At 43.2% G+C, this 19808-nt stretch overlaps 1 protein-coding gene across 1 annotated transcript in view; it reads left to right on the top strand.

The window, feature by feature from the left end:
• Positions 1 to 16009, top strand: part of Golga4 (golgin A4) — a gene marked incomplete at its 5' end in the record, with an annotated part of 65340 nt that extends 49331 nt beyond the window's left edge. The window contains 4 exons of the mRNA XM_013030261.1: positions 2178 to 2281; positions 6142 to 6228; positions 11604 to 11666; positions 15353 to 16009. Of these exons, the coding sequence (XP_012885715.1) occupies positions 2178 to 2281; positions 6142 to 6228; positions 11604 to 11633 (221 nt within the window). The remainder of the gene's footprint in view (positions 1 to 2177; positions 2282 to 6141; positions 6229 to 11603; positions 11667 to 15352) is intronic.
• Positions 16010 to 19808: the final 3799 nt, after the last annotated feature.

Raw genomic sequence — 19808 nt, 5'->3', positions numbered from 1 at the left:
TCCCCTTCCAGCTTTTTGATGCTTAATTGGAGATCAAAGTTTCACGGACTTTCCTGCCAAGCTGGCTTTGAGTTATGATCCTCAGATCTCAGCCTCCTGAGCAGCTAGGATGACAGCCGTGAGCCACCAACTCCTAGCTTTGTCTGATTTCTTAATGGTGGCCTTTCAGATGAGTTCTGCTTTTGTCTTGGCTAATATATACTCTTTTTATTTTTTTGTATTTATTATTTGACAAATAAAAATGATATGTATTTATTGTTTGCCACACATTGATTTGAAATATGTATTCACTGTGGAATGGCTAGATTGAATGCGTTATCTCACATACTTAAGGTTTTTATTTTTTTCTGCTGGTCCTGGGGCTATATATAACTCTGGGTCTAGATGCTGTTCCTGAGCTTCTGTGCTTCTGTGCTCAAGGCCAGCACTCTACCACTTGAGCCACAGCGCCACTTTCAGCTGTTCTTTTGAAGTTTAGTGGAGATAAGAGTCTCACGCACTTTCCCTGCCCAGGCTGACTTTGAACTGCAATCTTGTTGTGTAGGTAGGGTTGCAGGTGTGAGCCACCAGTACCTTGCTACTTAAAGTTTTTATTGCTAGAACTTTTAAAATCTATTCTCAGTGATTTTCATGATACAGATCAGCGGGAACCCATTCGAGGTGGAATAGAGGGGCAGTATAAGGTAACAGAGAGAAGGGACAGATGGATGGGAAGAGGGAAGGTGAGTGAATGCAGCCAAACTACTCAAGGCACACATGTCAGAATGGAACTAGGGGACTTGAGGGGACAGGTGAAGGAGAGAGTGGAGAATGGTGGAGGGTGACACTGGACTAGACACACTGTACTCAGCAAAGGCACGTTGGAGCACACAGCTTCTTACAGGTAGTTTTCAAAAAGAATGGTATACATAACTCACTGTAGTTACCATGTTGTATAGTGGATCTTTTGAACTTCCCTCTCTTTTTTGTATTCTCTGCCCCAGGCCCCAGGTTCTAGTAACCACACTTCTGTTCTGTGAGTTTAGGGCGCTGTTCCCGGGCCTCTTTGGGCTCAAGTCTCGCTCTCTACCACTTGAGTAGATTATTGGAGATGACAGTCTCACAGACTTTCCTGCCCAGGCTGGCTTTGAACCGTGATCCTCAGATCTCAGCTTCCTGAGAAGCTGGGGTGACAGGTGTGAGCCACCGACTCCTTGGCTTTCAGTGAGCCTTCTCACAGTGCCAAGTCACAATATTTTGCAGTCACTCTGACATTAATAATTTATGGACTTCATCCTATGTCACTTAATTAATTCTGTATGTCTAATATTTAAGTTCAGAACGTCTCAGTTGGAATATTTAGACAAACTAGGACACTGTACCGAGGTACTAAATCCCTAATAAAATAAAAAGATGGTTTGAGTCATTGCAAAATATCTGATGCCAGTCACGTAATATTTGCAAATACCAATGTGAAGGAATCTTTGTGCTGCTAATCTACTTTTTTTGTGTGTGTGTATCGGTCATGGGGCCTGAATGCTGTCCCTCAGCTCTTCAGCTCTTTTCTGGTGGTTTATTGGAGATAAGAGTTTCACGGACTTTCCTGCCTGGGCTGGCTTTGAACCACGATCCTCAGGTATCAGCCTCCTGAGTAGCTAGGATTACAGGCGTGAGCCACCGGCACCCAGCTAACTCATCTACTTTTTAATAAATGTGTCAGAGCTGGACGCCGGTGGCTCACACCTATCATCCCAGATATTCAGAAGGCTGAGGTTTGAGGATCGCGGTTCAAAGCCAGCCAGGGAAGACAAATCTGAGAGACTCTTCTTTCCAGTGAGCTAATAACAAAAGCCAAAAGTAGAGAGGCATGGTTCAAGTAGTAAAGCTCTGGCCTTGAGCAAAAAATACACAAAAGTATGACCCTGCATTCAAGCCCCAGTAATGGCCTAAGGAAAAACAAATTCATTGTGTCTGTTATAACCGTTCCTGTTTTTTCTTTGAGGTATGTCTATTATAATAATTCTTTCTCTGTGGATAGGTCACCGGATGGTGTCGAGTGTGTGCAGTGCAGCACGTATAATCACTATAAGATCAGTGCCTCTCTGTCTCACTCACCATTTTTCAATGTCTCTGTTCTCAATGTAGTAAGAATAATGTGTCTGGTTTTGACTTTACATTTGCTATCTTTTATTTGACAGGTGGAAACTTGTACCACACAGACGTCTCACTCTTGGGAGAACCTACAGAGTTTGAGTATTTGAGAAAAGTGCTCTTTGAGTATATGATGGGTCGTGAAACTAAGGTATAAATTATGTCTGGTGATTTGGTGTGAGCCTGACATAAAGGGAAATATACTTGACTGTTAATACATGTACTGATACATGTGTTCACTGTTAGCAGGTCACACATGCTAGTAGTAATAAGGAGTTGTATTGTTGCTCTTAGTTAACAAAAGCTCATTAGCTGGCAAATCTTGCTTATCTTTTTTACGTAGGTTTTTAGATGCTATTGAATGCTGCTAAAACACTATAAATATTAAAATTTCATTAAGAATAATTTATGAAGGACATGGCTATTTTTGTTCTTCAGATCTTAAAATTGAGAAAATTGCTGAGGTCCAGTGACTCACGCCTGTAATCCTAGCTACTCAGGTGACTGAGATCTGAGGATCACAGTTCGAAGCTGGCCTGGGAAAGAAACTCTGTGAGATTCTTATTTCCTATAAACTACTCAGAGAAAAGGCAGAAGTGGCACTGTGGTTCAAATAGTAGAACCTTGAGCACAAAGAAACTCAGAAACAGACAGCTCGGGCCCTGAGTTCAAGCCCCAGGACCGGCACCAAGAAAAAAAAAAAGAGTGAATTAATAGACCGGAGACCCAGCCAAACACCAAAAGTTATGGAGCTGTATATTTGAATCCTTAAGATTTATAGAAATTATATTTCATTACATCAAATGCTTTTCAATTAAAGCCACATACCACGTGGCTCAGGTCTGTCAGCTGCTCAGGAGACTGAGATCTGAGGATCACAGTTGAAAGCCAGCCCAGGCATAAAAGTTTGTGAGACTTTTCTTCAGTTAATCAAGAAAAAGCTAGAAGTGGAGATGTGTTGCTCAAGAAGTAGAGCTCTCATGAGTTTAAGCCCAGTTACTAGCACGCATGCGCGCGCGCACACACACGCGCGCACACACACGCACGCACACACACGCACGCACACACACACACACACACACACACACACACAGCCAGTGTTGACACACGTGGTTTCCTGGCCATCTTCAGTTGGTTCCTGCCTGGCAGACCCTGGCTCATCCCACCTGTTTTTTGTGGGGTTTTTTTGTTGTTGTTTTTGTTTTTTATTATCTGCTTCTGCACACAGCAAGCTTTATCTTATAAGGCTTTTAAAGAAAGTTAAGCTGGGCACTGGTGGCTCACACCTGTAATCCTAGCTACTCTGGAGGCTGAAATCTGAGACTCTTGGTTGGATACCAGCCGAGACAGAAAAGTCCTTGAGATTCTTATCATCCAATTAACCACCAAAATGTCCAGAGTAGAGGGGCAGCTTGCCTGGTAGAAGAGAAATGCTTAGGACTGGGAGGGTGGCTCAGTGGTAAGAGTGTTTGCCTTGCATTAATGAGGCCCTAGGTTCGATTCCTCAGTACCACATAAGCACAAAGAAAAAAGCCGGAAGTGGCACTGTGGCTCAGGTGGTAGAGTGCTAGCCTTGAGCTCAAGAGCTGAGGGACAGCGCCCAGGCCCAGAGTTCAGGCCCCACAACCGGACCTCCCCCCCCCCCAAAAAAAAGAGAGAAATGCTTAGGCACAGTGTCCAGTCCCTGAGTTCAAGCCCCAGGACTGGCACAAAGAAAAAGTACCTCTATGGTACACATGTTGGTATAGAATGGGATTCGGTAAGCCCTGTGAGCTATGCTCCTTGTACTGTCAATTATGGGTGTGGGTTGATCTTGAAATGTAGTTTGTCTTCCTTTTCAGTAGACACTTTATTGAAGGATTGACTCCCTAAGGACAAACGGGCAGGAGAGACCTCTTGAACTTTTCTTTACTTCCCAGGCCTGAAGATACTATAGAGAGAGTAGACAGACTGGTTACTTTTTCAAGATGGTGGCAAAGAGTCTCTGGGCTTTCCCCTGGGCTTTTTCTGGCAAGCTGTAAGGCTCTTCTAGGTAATGAGCTGCAAATTCTGGGTCGGTGGTGAGCTTTAAAGGTTTGTTTATCCTTTAATGTAGTCCAGAAATGTGAACGAACAAACGTGCCTGTGCACAGAAGTGTAGTTGTTTCAGGATAAATGTCAAGTGCACTTTTGGGGACCTTGAGTTTGACATAATACTGAAATTAGAAAAAAATGCTTTCTATACTTGAAAAGGTATGAGCTTTAAATTTTTGATACTTCCTTAAAAATAAACTTCTTATATAGTAATACCTGGGTTTGTTACTACCTGTAAATAAAAAGAAAATACCGAAATTGTTACCACTTAGTATTTCTCCTGAAAGTTCATGCCACCTATGTGCTTGATTTCTGGACTTTAGCAGACAAGATTGTATGCCACCAAGTTAATGCAAACTTACATGAGGGTTTTGTAAAGTTCTTTTTGAATCCCCAAGAAGAACTAAGTTTGTTTATATGTTTGTTTAAGACAAGCTGGGCACTGGTGGCTCACACCTGTCATCCTAGTTGCTCAGGAGGCTGAGAGCTAAGGATCATGGTTCAAAGCCAGCCTAGGCAGGAAAGTCCATGAAACTCTTAATCTCCAATTAACCACCAGATAGCAGGAAGTTAACTGTAGCTCAAATGGTACAATGCTATCCTTGAGCAAAAAAAAGCACAGAAAAATAAGCAGAGTAAGTTTATTTGAAAGTGAAAAATCCATGAAAGAAAGGAGTGAGTGAGACCCGCCATCCACCCAGAGAGGCAGCCCTGCCAGGATGTCGTGAGTGACATTTCAAGTGTCGCTTCTCCATGTGTTTGCTTTTGATCTTGGTGACAGCAGAGGCGGAGATGAAGGGAAGAAGAGGGCTGGAAGTAGAGTCTTGCCGCATCTGGGGTTTGTGGTTGAAAACATTTACTTGATCTTTTAGTTACACCCTTTTCTTCCTGGAAATGATACTTTTTTTTTCCTAATGATGGAGTTTCTAAAACTTTTGACTAACTCACACACACACACACACACACACACACATTTAAGTCGAATGTAACCATGAACAAAGAATCTCTGGAGTCACTCTTTTGGACCCTCCCGTCTAGAGGAGCACTAGCATAATCCCTAGGAAGGTTCTACCACCTAACTTTGTGTATAAGCACTGAATTTGTTATCCTAACCTATTTCATAAGTGATATATCTTCTTTCCTCTCTGTCTTCCTCAAAACATCTCATCTTGATACAAAATAGGGACTTGCAGCCCTTTGAGGAGAATTTTCCAGGAGCTAATGGGTTGCCGGTCTACCTTAACGGGTATACTGTATTTATTAGATCTGCACAGTTTTTAAATCTTGTTTTACAAACCACCATGTGTAATGTTTTGATTCATCCTGTTTTTTCTACCAAACAAAACATTTGTGTTTCTTTCAGATGTAATTTCTATTAGGCTGATGTGCTGCATGTCTTGGGGAAAAAACAAACAAACAAACCTACCAAGCATGCTTCGTGTTCATGCAGTAGCCCATGTTTATGAGATATATGATGTGATTTAGCTGAAGTCGGGCTTGGGGAGCATCTAATTGTTACTATTTAGATCAATTCCTCACTTTCATACATTTTGACTAATAACCTTTTCAAATCACTAGTAATTTGCAATACAATTAATCTGTGATAGCATAATATAAAAATAAAGTAATATATTCCCTGACAAAGGACCAAGTGCCTTCAACCCTCATAGCTTCCTGCAATTGGATTGGATTGAAAATGTGTGGCCTCCCAGTAGTACAAACCCAACCTGGACACCTGGATGTTGTGAGGAGTCCTTTTTCATTGAAATTCTGGCAGGTGGCTGGCATTTCCTGGCCTGAGCACCTTCACATCATACTTCTTTGTCCGTGGCTTCCATTGAAAGCACTAAAGAATCCCACCGGCAGACACATCAGAAGGGGTTGAGACTCCCCTCGGCTGTGCTGTCTATCTATGACCATCTCTCTCCTCCCTTGTAGACTATGGCAAAAGTCATCACCACTGTCCTGAGATTTCCCGACGACCAGACTCAGAAAATCCTGGAAAGAGAAGATGCTCGGCTAGTGGTAAGCTGTGGAAGTAGACTGTGTGCATGTAGATATGGACGGATGGACAACTGGACAGACGGACGGATGGATGGATATAGACAGATTGTTTTCTCTCACTTGCCTATATTCTGTGTTCTTTATCAAGTCTTTGAACTGATGAAAGATAGTGAATTTTTTTAATTTCTATTATTATTACACTCTAAAAAGCAATAATGAATTTACATAGGAGAATTTAATGTAGGGTAAAAGTGACTAGATGCCCTCAAGAGCATATTAATTATTTAAAAGCATCTTAACATATTTAATGATATGTGAAATTGATAGCCATATCTTCTAGAACTCATGCTGGTTAAAAAAAGCCATTCTTGTATATCAAAGTAGCAAAGTTTTAGAACTTAACTATAATATTTCATAGATGACAGTTATTTATTCTATTACTATTACAGTTGATTTCCTATTAACTCTGGCTAAAATAATTTAGGCATTTTTGAACTTTTGATACCATACAACAGAAAAGTAGAAAGCAACTGAATTATTTTTTTAAAAAAGAAAAGAAAAGAACTGTGACTAACCAGGCATCAGAGGCTCATGCCTATAATTCTATAGCTACTCCAGGAGGCTGAGATCTGAGGACGGCAGTTCAAAGGCATGTTGGCAGAAAAGTCCGTGAGACTTTTATCCCCAATTAACCAGCAGAAACACAGAAGATGAAAGGTGCATGTCAGTATAATGTATGCACTCACCAACAGAGAGAAAACTCTTTTTAATAATCTTAGTTTGACAGCTGGGATGTAGCTCAGGGCAAAGCGCTTGCCTAGCAAGTGCAATGTCCTGGGTTCCGTCCCCGGTACCAAAAAAGACAAAAAATACAGTTTTAAAAAAAACCAACAGGAAAAACAAAGGAGGGGGTAACAATGCTCGACAGGAAATGTACTCATTTCCTTACTCATGTAAGTGCAACCCCTCTGTATAGTATCTTTACAATAAAAAATTCTAAAGAAAAACAAAAACTAAAAATAATCTTAATTTGTTAAGCATGAATCATTCAGAGTAGAGGTTTTTCTAATTGATTGGGGTTTACTTTATTGATTTTTTTCTTTATTTTTTGTCGGTCCTGGGGTTTGAACTCAGGGCCTGGGCACTGTCCCACGCTTCTTTTGCTCAAGGCTAGCACTCTACCACTTGAGCCACCGCACCACTTCCAGCTTTTTCTGTGTATGTGGTACTGAGGAATCGAACCCAGAGCCTCATGCATGCAAGGCAAACACTCTACCACTGAGCCACCTTCACAGCCCCTTATTTTTATTTTTAACCAATCAAGGACAAAAATCACATCTTACTAGATTCAGAAAAATCAGCTTTGACAGAATTCAACATTGCTTCATGATAAAACAACCTCAAAGAAACTAGGAATCAAAAATTCATACCTAACCGGGCACCGGTGGCTCACGCCTGTCATCCTAGCTACTCAGGAGGCTGAGATCTGAGGATCACGGTTTAAAGCCAGCCCAGGCAGGAAACTCCATGAGGCTCTTATCTCTAATAAACTACTAGAAAACCAGAAGTTGTGCTGTGGTTCAAGCGGTAGAGCGCTTGCCTTGAGCTGAAGCATGCATGGACAGCATCCAAGCCCAGAATTCAAGGCCCACGACTGGCAAAAAAAAAAAAAATTCTACCTAAGCATAATAAGAACTATGTATTTTAAGCCAATAGGCAGCGCTATAAACTAAATAAGGGAAGCTGAAAGCATTACCCCTCAAATAAGAAATGAAAGAAGGGTGCTTTACCTTCCCACTCATCCTTCAGGTTATATGTAGGTTTTATTGTTTTTTTTTTCCTTTTGTGTCAGTATTGGGGCTTGAACTTGGGGCCTTGAAAGGCTCTTTGCACTTGCTCCAGGCTGGCTCTACCACTTGGGCCATACTGCCACTTGGAGACTCGTGGTGCTTAGCTGGAGCTGGAGATAAGAGTCCTAATGGACTCTCCTGCCTGGGCTGGCTTCAAGTGCTATACTCCGATCTCGGATTTGGGAAACACCGAGGCCCCATAGGTTGTTGTGTTGGTTCAGTTTGGTTTTTGCCATGCAGGAGACCGAGTCCAGGGCCTCACACGTGCCAGAGGAGCCTCACCTGCTGAGCCACCAACCTAGCCACCCTTGGGTTCGTGGCTTGATTGGTTTTTGCTCCAGATCAGTCTTGTACCCACTCCCTTGCTTCTTCCCCTTTTGGGAATTTTTAAATCTCCTGAAATAATAAGTGGTTCAGGACACTTTTTAGAAACGATTTTCATTCTTGCATAACATTCTCCCTTTGCCTTCAGGAAGGTTCATGCAAAGTGCGTTGACAAATAATCATGATATGTAGTGGTACGCGTGGTGCTGTGGTGTCAGAGGCTGTAACTAGCACTGTGACACTCAGGTGGTTTGGAATCCTATTTTTTTAATGTTGCAAACAAGAAACATTGTATACAAAGGAGGTAATTGGAAGTGGCTCTGGGGCTCAAGTACTAGAGCACTAGCCAGGAGTTGAAAAGCTCAGGGACAGTGCCTAGGCTCAGAGTTGAAGCCCCACAACCAACAAAAAAGAAGATACTTGACGAAGAACTTTAACTTGCAAATTGCTTTCCCTATGCTAAGATTATCTTGGCTAATGGTGTAAGAGCCAGCTGTGGTCAGGGCTGCCAGTCCAGTTCTGAGGAGGCCAAGGCACAAGGATCACTAGCGGAGGCCACTGGGGACTGCACAGTGACAGCTTGTCTCAGAAGGAAAAATGAATTCTTTTTTTTTTTTTTTTTTTGTTAAGTTTGTGGGGCCTGAACTTTGGGCCTGAGTGCTGTCCCTCAGCAATTTCAGCTCAAGGCTAGCACTCTACCACTTGAGCCACAGCACCACTTCAGGCTTTTTCTGCTTATGTGGTGCTGAGGAATCGAACCCAGGGCCTCATTGCATGCATGGCAAGCGCTCTACCACTGAGCCACCTTCCCAGAAATAACCACATTTTCTAAGCCTTGCATCGATGACTCTTGCTTCATCACTTAGTTCTTCAATTTTACGAACATGAAAGTTCAGTCTTTTGAGGGATTGGTTTTGGGTTTGGAGGGCACACTTAATATATTTTGTATTCTGCATCTTTTTGTTTTTGGTTTTGGTTTCTTTTTTGTCGGTCCTGGGGCTTGAACTCTGGGCCTGGGCGCTGTCCCTCAGCTCTTCAGCTCAAGGCAAGCGCTCTACCACTTGAGCCACAGCGCCACTTCCGGTTTTCTGGTGGTTCATTGGAGATGGGATTTTCACAGCTTTTCCTGCCCGGGCTGGCTTTGAAACATGATCCTCAGATCTCAGCCTCCTGAGTAGCTAGGATGACAGGTGTGAGCCACCCGCATCCAGCTTTCTGCAATCAGGGCCTTGCTATTGCCAGAGAAGGCACTCTACTGCTTGATCCATGTTCCCTGCCTGTTTTGTTCTCATTAGATCCTAACCAGATCTTGCATTTACGCCTGGGCTTCCTGAGCTATAATGCTTCCATTCATGCTTCTCACAGAGTGGAGTAGCAGGCAGCCACCATGAGACCTAGCTTACTGGTTGACATGCTGTCCGCAAACTTTAATCTTCCCAGATAGCTAGGATTGCAGGTTTAAGATACTGTGCTAACCCCACTTCATTTTTTTTGTTGTGGGTGGTAGTGGTCATGGGGCCTGAACTCTGGGCCTGGACGCTGTCCCTGTGCTCTTCAGCTCTAGGCGAGCTCTACCACTTGAGCCACAGCACCACTTCAGGCTTTTTCTGCTTATGCAGTGCTGAGGAATGGAACCCAGGGCCTCATGCATGCGAGGCAAGCGCTCTACCACTGAGCCACCTTCCCAGCCTCCACCTCATTTTTTATAATGTATGATATACACATCCTGCTGTTTAGTTCACGTGTTTCCTCCTCGTTCCATTCACTAGGTTATTTGCAGTTTTGTAGTGCTGGTAAGCATAGAACGTCCATAGCCATACATTTCGAGCACTTCTGCAAGTTTTCCTCTAAGGTGTTAGCTATTGTGTTTGTTCCACTCACAGTGAATCGAACAGGTAACTGGAATGACACTGGGGGGGTGGGGGGTGGAGACTCAGCCTTGGGTTATCCTGCCTTAAAACCAAGCTGATGGTTTTGGAATGTGGCCATCTTAAAACAGGGCATAGAATGTACTTAAGAAGATTGGCTAGGACTGCGAAGGTGGCTCAGTGGTAGAGCGCTTGCCTTGCACGCATGAGGCCCTGGGTTCGATTCCTCAGCACCACATAAGCAAAAAAGAAAAAAGCCGGAAGTGGCGCTCAAGTGGTAGAACGCTAGCCTTGAGCTGAAGAGCTGAGGGACAGCGCCCAGACCCAGAGTTCAGGCCCCACGACCAGACCCAAAAAAAAAAAAGAAGAAGAAGGTTGGCTAACGCACAAGCTCTGTTTGAAATTGAGTTCATTTAAACTGAAATTTTAGTTTGATGTGTTGTTCCTGAAAACATTCCACTGTGAGGGTTAAAGGGAGATGATGTAACTGAATTTCATATACACTGTAATGGAATTATGAGACAAGTCGTCTGCCCTTAGTTTGCCTAGCTGTGAAGCGTGCATTCAAGCATGAAATGCACCTGTACATGTTTAAATTTTAACATTGAAAGTTAAAAAGGGTCTCTCCTCTTCAGGCCACTCTCCTCCTGGAGAGCTGCTTCCTCTACAGCTTTCCTTTCACTTGCAGATATGCATAGTCTGTTGACCTTGAAAGAGAAAGGAAGAAAGAAATGGGTGGGGAGGGGAAGAAGGGAAAGAAAGGGGAGAGAAAGCAGGAAGAAAGGAGAGGAGGGGAGAAAGAAAAGAGGGAGGGAGGGAGGAAGGAGGGAAAAAGGGAGGAAAGGAAGTGCCAGGCAGCAGTGGCTCACGCCTGTCATCCCAGCTACACAGGAGGCTGAAATCTGAGGATTGTGGTTCAAATCCAGCATGGGCAGGAAAGTCTGAGAGTTTATCTACAATGAAGAAAACACAAAACCAGAGGTGGTGCTTGGCTCAACATGATAGAGGGCTAGCCTTGAGCAAAAGAGCTCAGGGACAGCACCCAGATCCAGAGTTCAAGCCCTACAGACTGACAAAAAAGAGAGGGAAGGGGGGGAAGGAAAGAAAGAAAAGGAGGGAAAAGAAAGGAAAAAGGAAGGAAAGAAAAGGCAAAGGGGAGAGGAGAGAAGAGGGAATGGAAGGATTGGAGGAAGGTGTTCTGTGTTCTTTACGCTTTGTACATCCCTGATTTGGGAGCATTTTACGTGCATTCTGTTCAGTTCTATAACGATAGATGCATAGAATCTATGCTAATCTATGTGTTGTGTGGTCTTGAAACTAACCCACTAAGCTTCTTTTCTTCCTGGCTTTGTAGTTTGCCTCGGCCCGCAGTGGTATCTTCTGAGTAAGCCGCCGGCCTGTGCTTAGTTTGCACGTGGTGAGTGCAGAATGTGTCTTCTTATGCAAAAATCAGATGTGCTGCATGATACTAACCATCTCTTGTTTAGTGAACATACATGATTGTGCTCTGAGTTAATGCAGTATTTTCTGTTCATTCTTCTCTAGAGGTTAGTAATGCATGATTAGGAACCATCAGGAACTCTTAAAGTCTGTGAAAGGGAAACAAAAATGCACTTTCTGGAGATAGAAGTGAAATGGCCCTGTACCACGTTGCTCACGCCCATAATCCTAGCTCCTCAGGAGGCTGAGATACAAAGATCACAGTTCAAGGCAGCCCAGGCAGGAAAGCCTGTGAGACCCTTACCTCCAATGAACCACAGGAAAAAAAAAAAAAAAACTGGTGCTGTGGCTCAAGTGGTAGTGTACCACCTTGAGCTGAAGAGGTGAGGAAGAGTACCAGGCCTGAGTTGAAGCCTCAGTACCACATGAAGGACAAAGGGAAGGAGGAAAATAGGAAGGGAGGGAGGGGAAGAAATATTTCATAAATCCAGAATTTAAGATACTACAAGGTTTCAGTAGAGTCAAGACTAGTTGAAATAATGAAAGCAAAAGTAAATGGAAGCCAGGCATTGGTGGCTCATTCCTGTCATCTTAGCTACTCAGGAGGCTGAGATCTGAGGATCTCGGTTCAAAGCCAACCCGGGCAGGAAAGTCTGTGAGACTCTTATCTCCAATAAACTACTAGAAAACCAGAAATGGTGCTGTGGCTCAAGTGGTAGAGCCCTTGCCTTGAGCTAAAGAGCTGAGGGACAGCGCCCAGGCCCAGAGTTCAAGCCCCATGACTGCCAAAAAAAAAAAAAAAGTAAATGGAGTTTTATTACATCCTAGATCATACACAACACAAGGTAACACATTTAATCTGAGGATTTTCAGCAGCCTACTTTAATTGAACATAGTTGTTTCTGATTAGCACATTATTATGGTGAAATTATACCTAAAATTTTTCATACAATTGACTGTTTTCTTATCTGAACCCCTTCCTCTTATTTCCACATATGATTTGTGATATTGTTATTAACATGATTTAGTTTCCTTGTAAACATTTAGGGTTTACCTTTAATTACCAGTTGAATGACCACCAGTAGGGATGAACTGTACTTAACATATATCATTTAACTGTCCTAAGTGACTAAAACTATTGACTTGAAAAAAACTATTCTTTATATTGTGTACAGTACAATAGCTGAGGATACAACAAACAGTTTTGTTAGGTCGTTTTTATTGTAATTATATGAAAATCCTGAAAAAATTAATCCTGTATCTAACCAATGGCCTTAATATTTTCCTTTATCATATAATACATAATTTCAAATAAATTATATCATTTATCTCTAGAAATGCCAATTATATAGCATTTCTATTAGTTGAATGTGCTCCCCCCCCCTTTTTTTTTTTTTTTGGTGGTGGTAGTGGTGGTAGTAGTAGGGCTTGAACTCTGGGCCTGGGCGCTGTCCCTCAGCTCTTCAGCTCAAGGCGAGCGCTCTACCACTTGAGCCACAGCGCCGCTTCTGGTTTTCTAGTAGTTTATTGGAGATATGAGTCTCACAGACTTTCCTGCCTGGGCTGGCTTTGAACCGAGATCCTCAGATCTCAGCCTCCTGAGTAGCTAGGATTACAGGCGTGAGCCACCGGCGCCCAGCTTTTTTTCCTTTTTTTTCTTTTTTTGCTCAGTTTTTTTCTTTGAAACATTTCAGATAGACAATTTGGAAAAAATAGTACAATGGACACATATGCCTTTCACTTAGCTGAACCAATTATTAACATTTTCTCATCTTTTCTTCCTTGTTCTCTTGTTTCTCCCCCATGTGTATCTTCCACCTTTGTAACATTTGAGATTTACTCACAAACATTGTGCTTACAGGAATTTAACACCTACACACATAAACTTGAAAATATATCTGTAGGTGGAGGCACAGTCACAATTATCACACTCAGTAGACTTAATATTAAGATAATATTCCAGGCACCTCACATGTAATCTAGCTCACACATGTAATCCTAGTTATTCAGGAGGCTAAGATCTGAGGGTATTGTGGTTCAAAGCCAGCCTAGACAGGAAACTCCATGAGCCTCTTATCTCTATTTAGCTGCCAGAAAACCAAAACTGGAGCTGTGACTCAAAGTGGTGGAGCACAGAGGATCAGGGACAGTGCCCAGGCCCAGAGTTCAAGCCCCAGGATTGGCACAAAGATACATACATACATACATATATATATATATATATATATATATATATACACACACACACACACATATAGATATGTATGTGTGTGTGTGTGTGTATTTCCAGTTTTCTGACTTTTAAAATAATATCTTTTATAATTTTCAAGAGCCAGGATCCATAAAACCTGTGCATTATATTTAGTTGCCATGTTTTCTGGGCTCTATAAAAGTAGCAGTTTTCCCAGCCTTTTTTGTCTTTCCTAAAAAACATTGACATTGTGTCACATTATTGACTTATTTATGAATTTATTTTATTTTATTTTTTTGTGTTGGTCGTGGATTTTGAATTCTGGGCCTGGGCACTGTCCCTCAGTTCTTCAGCTCAAGGCTAGTGCTCTACCACTTGAGCTACAGCACCACTTCCGGTTTTCTGATGGTTTATTGGAGATAACAGTTTCTTGGAGTTTCCTGCCCCAGCTGGCTTTGAACCATAATCCTCAGATCTCAGCCTCCTGAGTAGCTAGGATTACAGGCTTGAGCCACTGGCGCCCAGCTCGTGAATTTTTGTTTATGCCAATAACTCAAGCTAAAATTTCAAAATAAAAAGTGACAAAAGGACAGTTGGATATAGCAAGATATTTTTGTGGGTCTTCTTTGGGTTCTTAGGACCAAGATAAGCTAGTTTTTTTAACAATAATTTGCCATAAGGCGTACTTTATGAATAGTGGAATCAATATGGGTCATTTATCAGTTGAGAAGACTTGCCATATTTTTCCTTTCCACTGAATATATACTCAGAATTTGTCTCAGTTATACAGCCTTACTTGGCAATTCAAACCTCATATTTGATAGGACCACCAGCCTTGAGCATTCTAATATAAAGAATTTCCTTAGACTTTGGCTTTTGTTCTTCAGCATTTGCAGTGTTTTGAAAGAAATTTATTAATTCCAGCAGAGCTTGAGTTTTCACGTCACAGAGTTCTGAGAATAAAAGTTCAAGGCCAGCCCAGGCAGAAAAACTGGTGCCAATGAACAGCCCGAAAACCAGAAATGGAGCTGTGGCTCAAGTGGTAGAGAGCCAGCCTTGAGCAAAAGAGAAACTCAAGGACAGTGCCCAGGTCCTGAGTTTGAGCCCCAGGACTGGTGGGCGCGTGTGTACACACACACACACACACACACACACACACACACACACACACACACACACACACACACACACACACACACACACACACACACACACACACACACACACACACACACACACACACACACCTCTCTGTCAGTTTGAATCATTTCAAGAACAATAATTTCTAGAGGATTCTGCTAGGATTTCATATTCATTTCTACTTCTCTGCTGCCAGATCATAAATGTAATTTTATTTTGGACTTGGAAGAAAGAAAATTTCAAAAAACTTGATCTTAAAATGCAAGTGTGTATGTTCCTGTGTTTATTTTCCTTCTGCCCCTTCATTTTCTTTTTTATTATACTGTCTTCAGTCATGGCTCCGGTCTTCATCCTGAAGGAGCGTGGAACGATGCTGCTGACCTCTGCCCTGCAGTCAGGAGGGAGGCCCTGCCCTGCGCATAGCTAAGCACAGACCATGGCCCGGCCCCAGACCCAGCGCCGCTGCCTCCAGAGACCCCTCCTCCCTCCCCTCCCCTCCAATGGAGAAATGGTGATTAGGGATTTTCCTTTTCCTTCAGTTTTCTCTTGGGAAGAATTTTATATTTAAAACAGTTTGGATAACCTCACCTACTCCTCTTAACAATGTCCCTTCCCCATTCTTTTTGACCCTCTTCTCCCTTTTAAAGAAATGCTTGCCTTTCTTATTTATTTTAGGGTGATTTTTTTCCTTTCTAAAAATTTGTGCAATATGTTTTGAGGTAAAACAGTAATTTTTTCAGATAAATTAGAGAGTTTTATTATTACCCAGATTTTTTGAATATTTGCTAAAGATTTAATTCTTTAAGCTATCACACAGATGTCCCAAATGGCAGTACCTCATTGTTTACTGAGCTTTTGTACTTATATTTTTCAGAGGAAAGAATACTATTGTAAATTGTAAATAGTCAATAAATAACTATTGTATGCAAATCTATAACTGTTGGCAATGACATCTGGGAAGAAGAGATAAATAAAGTTTATTTCCTGTATTACATGTATTACTGTGTTTCTTTCAAGGTTGACATGTATTTCAAAATGGGTAAAAATTTATTTTTTCACTTGAGTTACTATGAGAACTGTCAGGATAGCAAAATGCTGAGCATTGGGAAAGTTTTCTTTGTGGGTTCAAAATTATGTGACCAAGTTAGAAAAAGCATAGAATAGAAATGCCTCTTCTCTCCATACTAGACCATACTTTTTTAAAACTCTGGGCCTAAGCACTGTCCCTAAGTTTTTGTGCTCAACGCTAGCACTTTACCATTTGAGCCACAGCACCGCTTCCAGCTTGTTTTGGTTAATCGGAGATAAGAATCTCAGGGACTTTCCTGCCTGGGCTGGCTTTCAACCATGGTCCTCAGATCTCAGCATCCTGTGTAGCTAGGATGACAGGCGTGAGCCACCAGAACCCAACTTACTTTGATTCTTTTTCACCTTGAGGAGAGAAATTTCTGGACATGAAGACATGGTAATTACTCAGAGGGGTTCATACGGCCTTCCTCCAAAGCCTTGGGTTGTGGTCTAACCTTTGCCTCAAAATGGAGCCCTGGCCATACGCAGTCTAGAGGGCAGGGAGGGCTGCCCCAGGGGTGCAGGTGTGCCCCATAGCTGACCTGTTTGCTGTTCTCCAAAGGAAGGACAGTCTTGCGGCTCGTGCCTATCATTCCAGCCACTCCAGAGGTGAGGAAGGCAGGTGGAGCCAGCAGCCCTGTGTGATCTCCCTTTAACACAACCCAAACCCAGGACATGGGTCCACATAGGAAACACAACAGGGTATTGTTGGATCTGCCCCCCCACACACACAGAGCTGTGGCCTGAACTGCCCAAGTGGGCAGTAATCCCTGGGATTACCAGCTACTCAGGAGGCTGAGATCTGAGGATGGAGGTTCAAAGCCAGCCTGAGCAGGAAAGCCCGTGAGACTCTTTATCTCCAATGAACCACAGAAAACTGGAAGTGGTGCAGTGCCTCAGGGGTAGAGTGTTGGCTTTGAGCAAAACCACTTAGGGAAGCGCCCAGGCCCTGAGTTCAAGCCCCTGGACCAGCGGAGACTTTAGGTAACTGGATGGGCCCCTCATGGCCTGGAGCACTGGAAATAGCACTGACAGGCCCCATTTCTCCTCCGATCAAACAGAAGCCCTAGATTCCCATACACCCACTGAAATCTCATCCCAAAGTGGGTTCTGAGTCTGAAAATGCAGATCATTTGAAGGAGAAAACCTTGTCAGCAACAAGATGGGGAACTAGTTCAGGACTTCGTTCTATTTTGTTTCATTTTGTTTGCTTTGTCTGGGGCTTGAATTCCTGTTTCTGAGCTTTTTCACTCAAGCCTAGCACTCTACCACTTGAACCACAGCTCCACTTCCAGCTTTTTGCTGGTTCCCTGGAATGTCTCGTAGAATTTCCTACACGGCCCCCAGCTGGCTTTGAGCCATGATCTCAGATCTCAGCCTCTGCAGTAGCTAAGATTTTACAGTGTGAGCCACTGGCTCTTGGCTGTATTTTATTTTGTTTGTTTCATTTGCTTGTTTGCTCTATTCTTGGTGGCTGTTTTCTGTTACTTGTTCTTTTTCTCAGTACTCTCATCTCCCTCTTTCCTTATCCTAAAAACTCTACTGATATGCAACTCCTGACAGCTAGCACTCTACCACTTGAGCCACAGCGCCACTTCCAGTTTTCTGTGGTTTATTGAAGACATTCATGGACTTTCCTGCCTGGGCTGGTTTTGAACTGCGATCCTCAGATCTCAGCCTCCTGAGTAGCTGGGATGACAGGTGTGAGCCACCAGCACCCAGCAGTTTGTTGAGTCTTTAGTTTTTCCAACACCTGGGTAGTTCCTTGACAAAGATTTTTTTCTCCCATTCTGCAGATTTTCTCCTCAAACCACACAACTGTTTCCTCTGCTGTGTTAGCTCCTTAGTCTGATGCAGCCCCATTTGTCAATCTTTGTTCTTCTTTGCTGAGCTATTAAGATTCTATTCAGGAAGTTATTGCCTAGGCCAGTGTGTTCCAGTGCCTTCCCTATTATTTCCTGAAGTCATTTTAAGGTTTCCGGTCTTGTATTAAGATGGTGGATACATGATGAATAAATGCTAATGCAGACAGAGCGATAATGCATCGTTCCCATGTTGGACCTGTGAGTCTTCATTTCCCCAGCACCACTGATTGAAGAGGTTTTCTCCTCTTCAGTGTATTTTTGGAGAACCTTTGTCAAAAAGTGATGCTCTGAAACCAGGCGTGTTGGCTCACGCCTGTCAGCCCAGCCACTCAGGAGGCTGAGATCTGCGAGTTGGGGTTCAAAGCCAGCCCGGGCAGGCCGATTCACAGACTCAGCTTATGGAGATCTGGTATGGGTGAAGAAAAGTAACAGGGCCGTTATCTTTTAGAATGATGCATATCACTGGAGAGACACTATTTCGGAGGAAGAAAGCAAGGGACAGAAGTCTTGGTCCCATGGGATCTAAACCAAGCCTTCGGGAACTCACAGGTGGCTCATGGGCAGAATCTAAGGAAGGGAGACCATCCTATGGGCCCGCAGTGAGCTCTAAGGTCTGACAATGGTCAGAATCCAAGCCGGGGACTGGGTATAGTTTGCAACATAGCTAAGGTGGAAAAAAGCCAGGCACCAGCAGCTCAAACCTGTCATCCCAGCTACTCAGGAGGCTGAGATCTGAGGATGGAGGCTGGAAGCCAGCTTGAGCAGAAAAGTCCATGAGACTCTCCTCTCCAATAAACTACTCAGAAAAAGCTTGAAGTGGAGCTGTAGCTCAAGTGATGGAGCACCAGCCTTCAGAAAAAGAAGCTCAGGGATAGCACCTGGGCCCTGAGTTTAAGCCCAGGACTGGCACCAAAAAAAACAAACAAACTCCACTTTAGAATCGAATTATAAACTGCTACCTACTGGATTGAAAGATTCGATCTTGGGACTGTAGTCCTGCTTTTAAATTAGATCTGGGCTGTTTTCATCTTTTATTTATGGTACTTTGTGTTTTCCCTTTTTATTTTTTACATTATAAGTCAGGTAAAGAATACTTTTTCCTTTTTTCTTTTTTCTTTTTTTCGGTTGTGGGGCTTGAACTCAGGGCCTGGGCCCTGTCCCTCAGCTCTTCAGCTCAAGGCAAGTGCTCCACCACTTGAGCCACAGCGCCACTCCTGGTTTTTGAATGGTTATTTATCGATAAGAGTCTAGAGGACTTTCCTGCCCAGGCTGGCTTCGAAACATGATCCTCAGATCTCAGCCTCCTGAGTAGCTGGGGTGACAGCGGGAGCCACTGGCTTGAATACATGTTCCTTTTGGACCATGTCCCCCTTCCCTCCCGGGCTTTCCTCCTGTCCCCACCCACAAGGTGGGTGATTCTCCCATCGCGTCCCGTGAGGACTAAGGCTGCCTCTCTAAGGCTGCCTCTGCTCACCCTGGGGTGTATTTATGCATTTATCATCTATCCTGTCTGATGCGATGTATTGATCTATTCTGTGGGCTGTGATCTATTCTGATGTGATGTATTTATGTATTTAATTATCATCTGTTTTGTGATGTATTTATGATTTATTCTGCGGGCTGTGATGTATTTACCATCTAATCTGTCTGATGTGATGTGATTTATGTACGATTTATCATCTCTTCTGTGGGCTGCGGGCTCCTCTGCGCAACCCGGGTGCTCCGCCGCTCTGACCACCGCTCCGCTCCTGTTTTGCACGGTCGCGTGGAGATCACGTTTCATGAGGGTTTCTGCCCAGGCTGGTTTTGAACTACGGTCCTGGGATGATGGGCGCGAGCTTCATACGGGGTATAA

This window comes from Dipodomys ordii, unplaced genomic scaffold (assembly GCF_000151885.1).
Source record: "Dipodomys ordii isolate 6190 unplaced genomic scaffold, Dord_2.0 Scaffold128, whole genome shotgun sequence".
Taxonomy (NCBI): domain Eukaryota; kingdom Metazoa; phylum Chordata; class Mammalia; order Rodentia; family Heteromyidae; genus Dipodomys; species Dipodomys ordii.
Note: the sequence above shows the minus strand (reverse complement) of the source record. Positions and strands in the feature narration are given on the sequence as shown.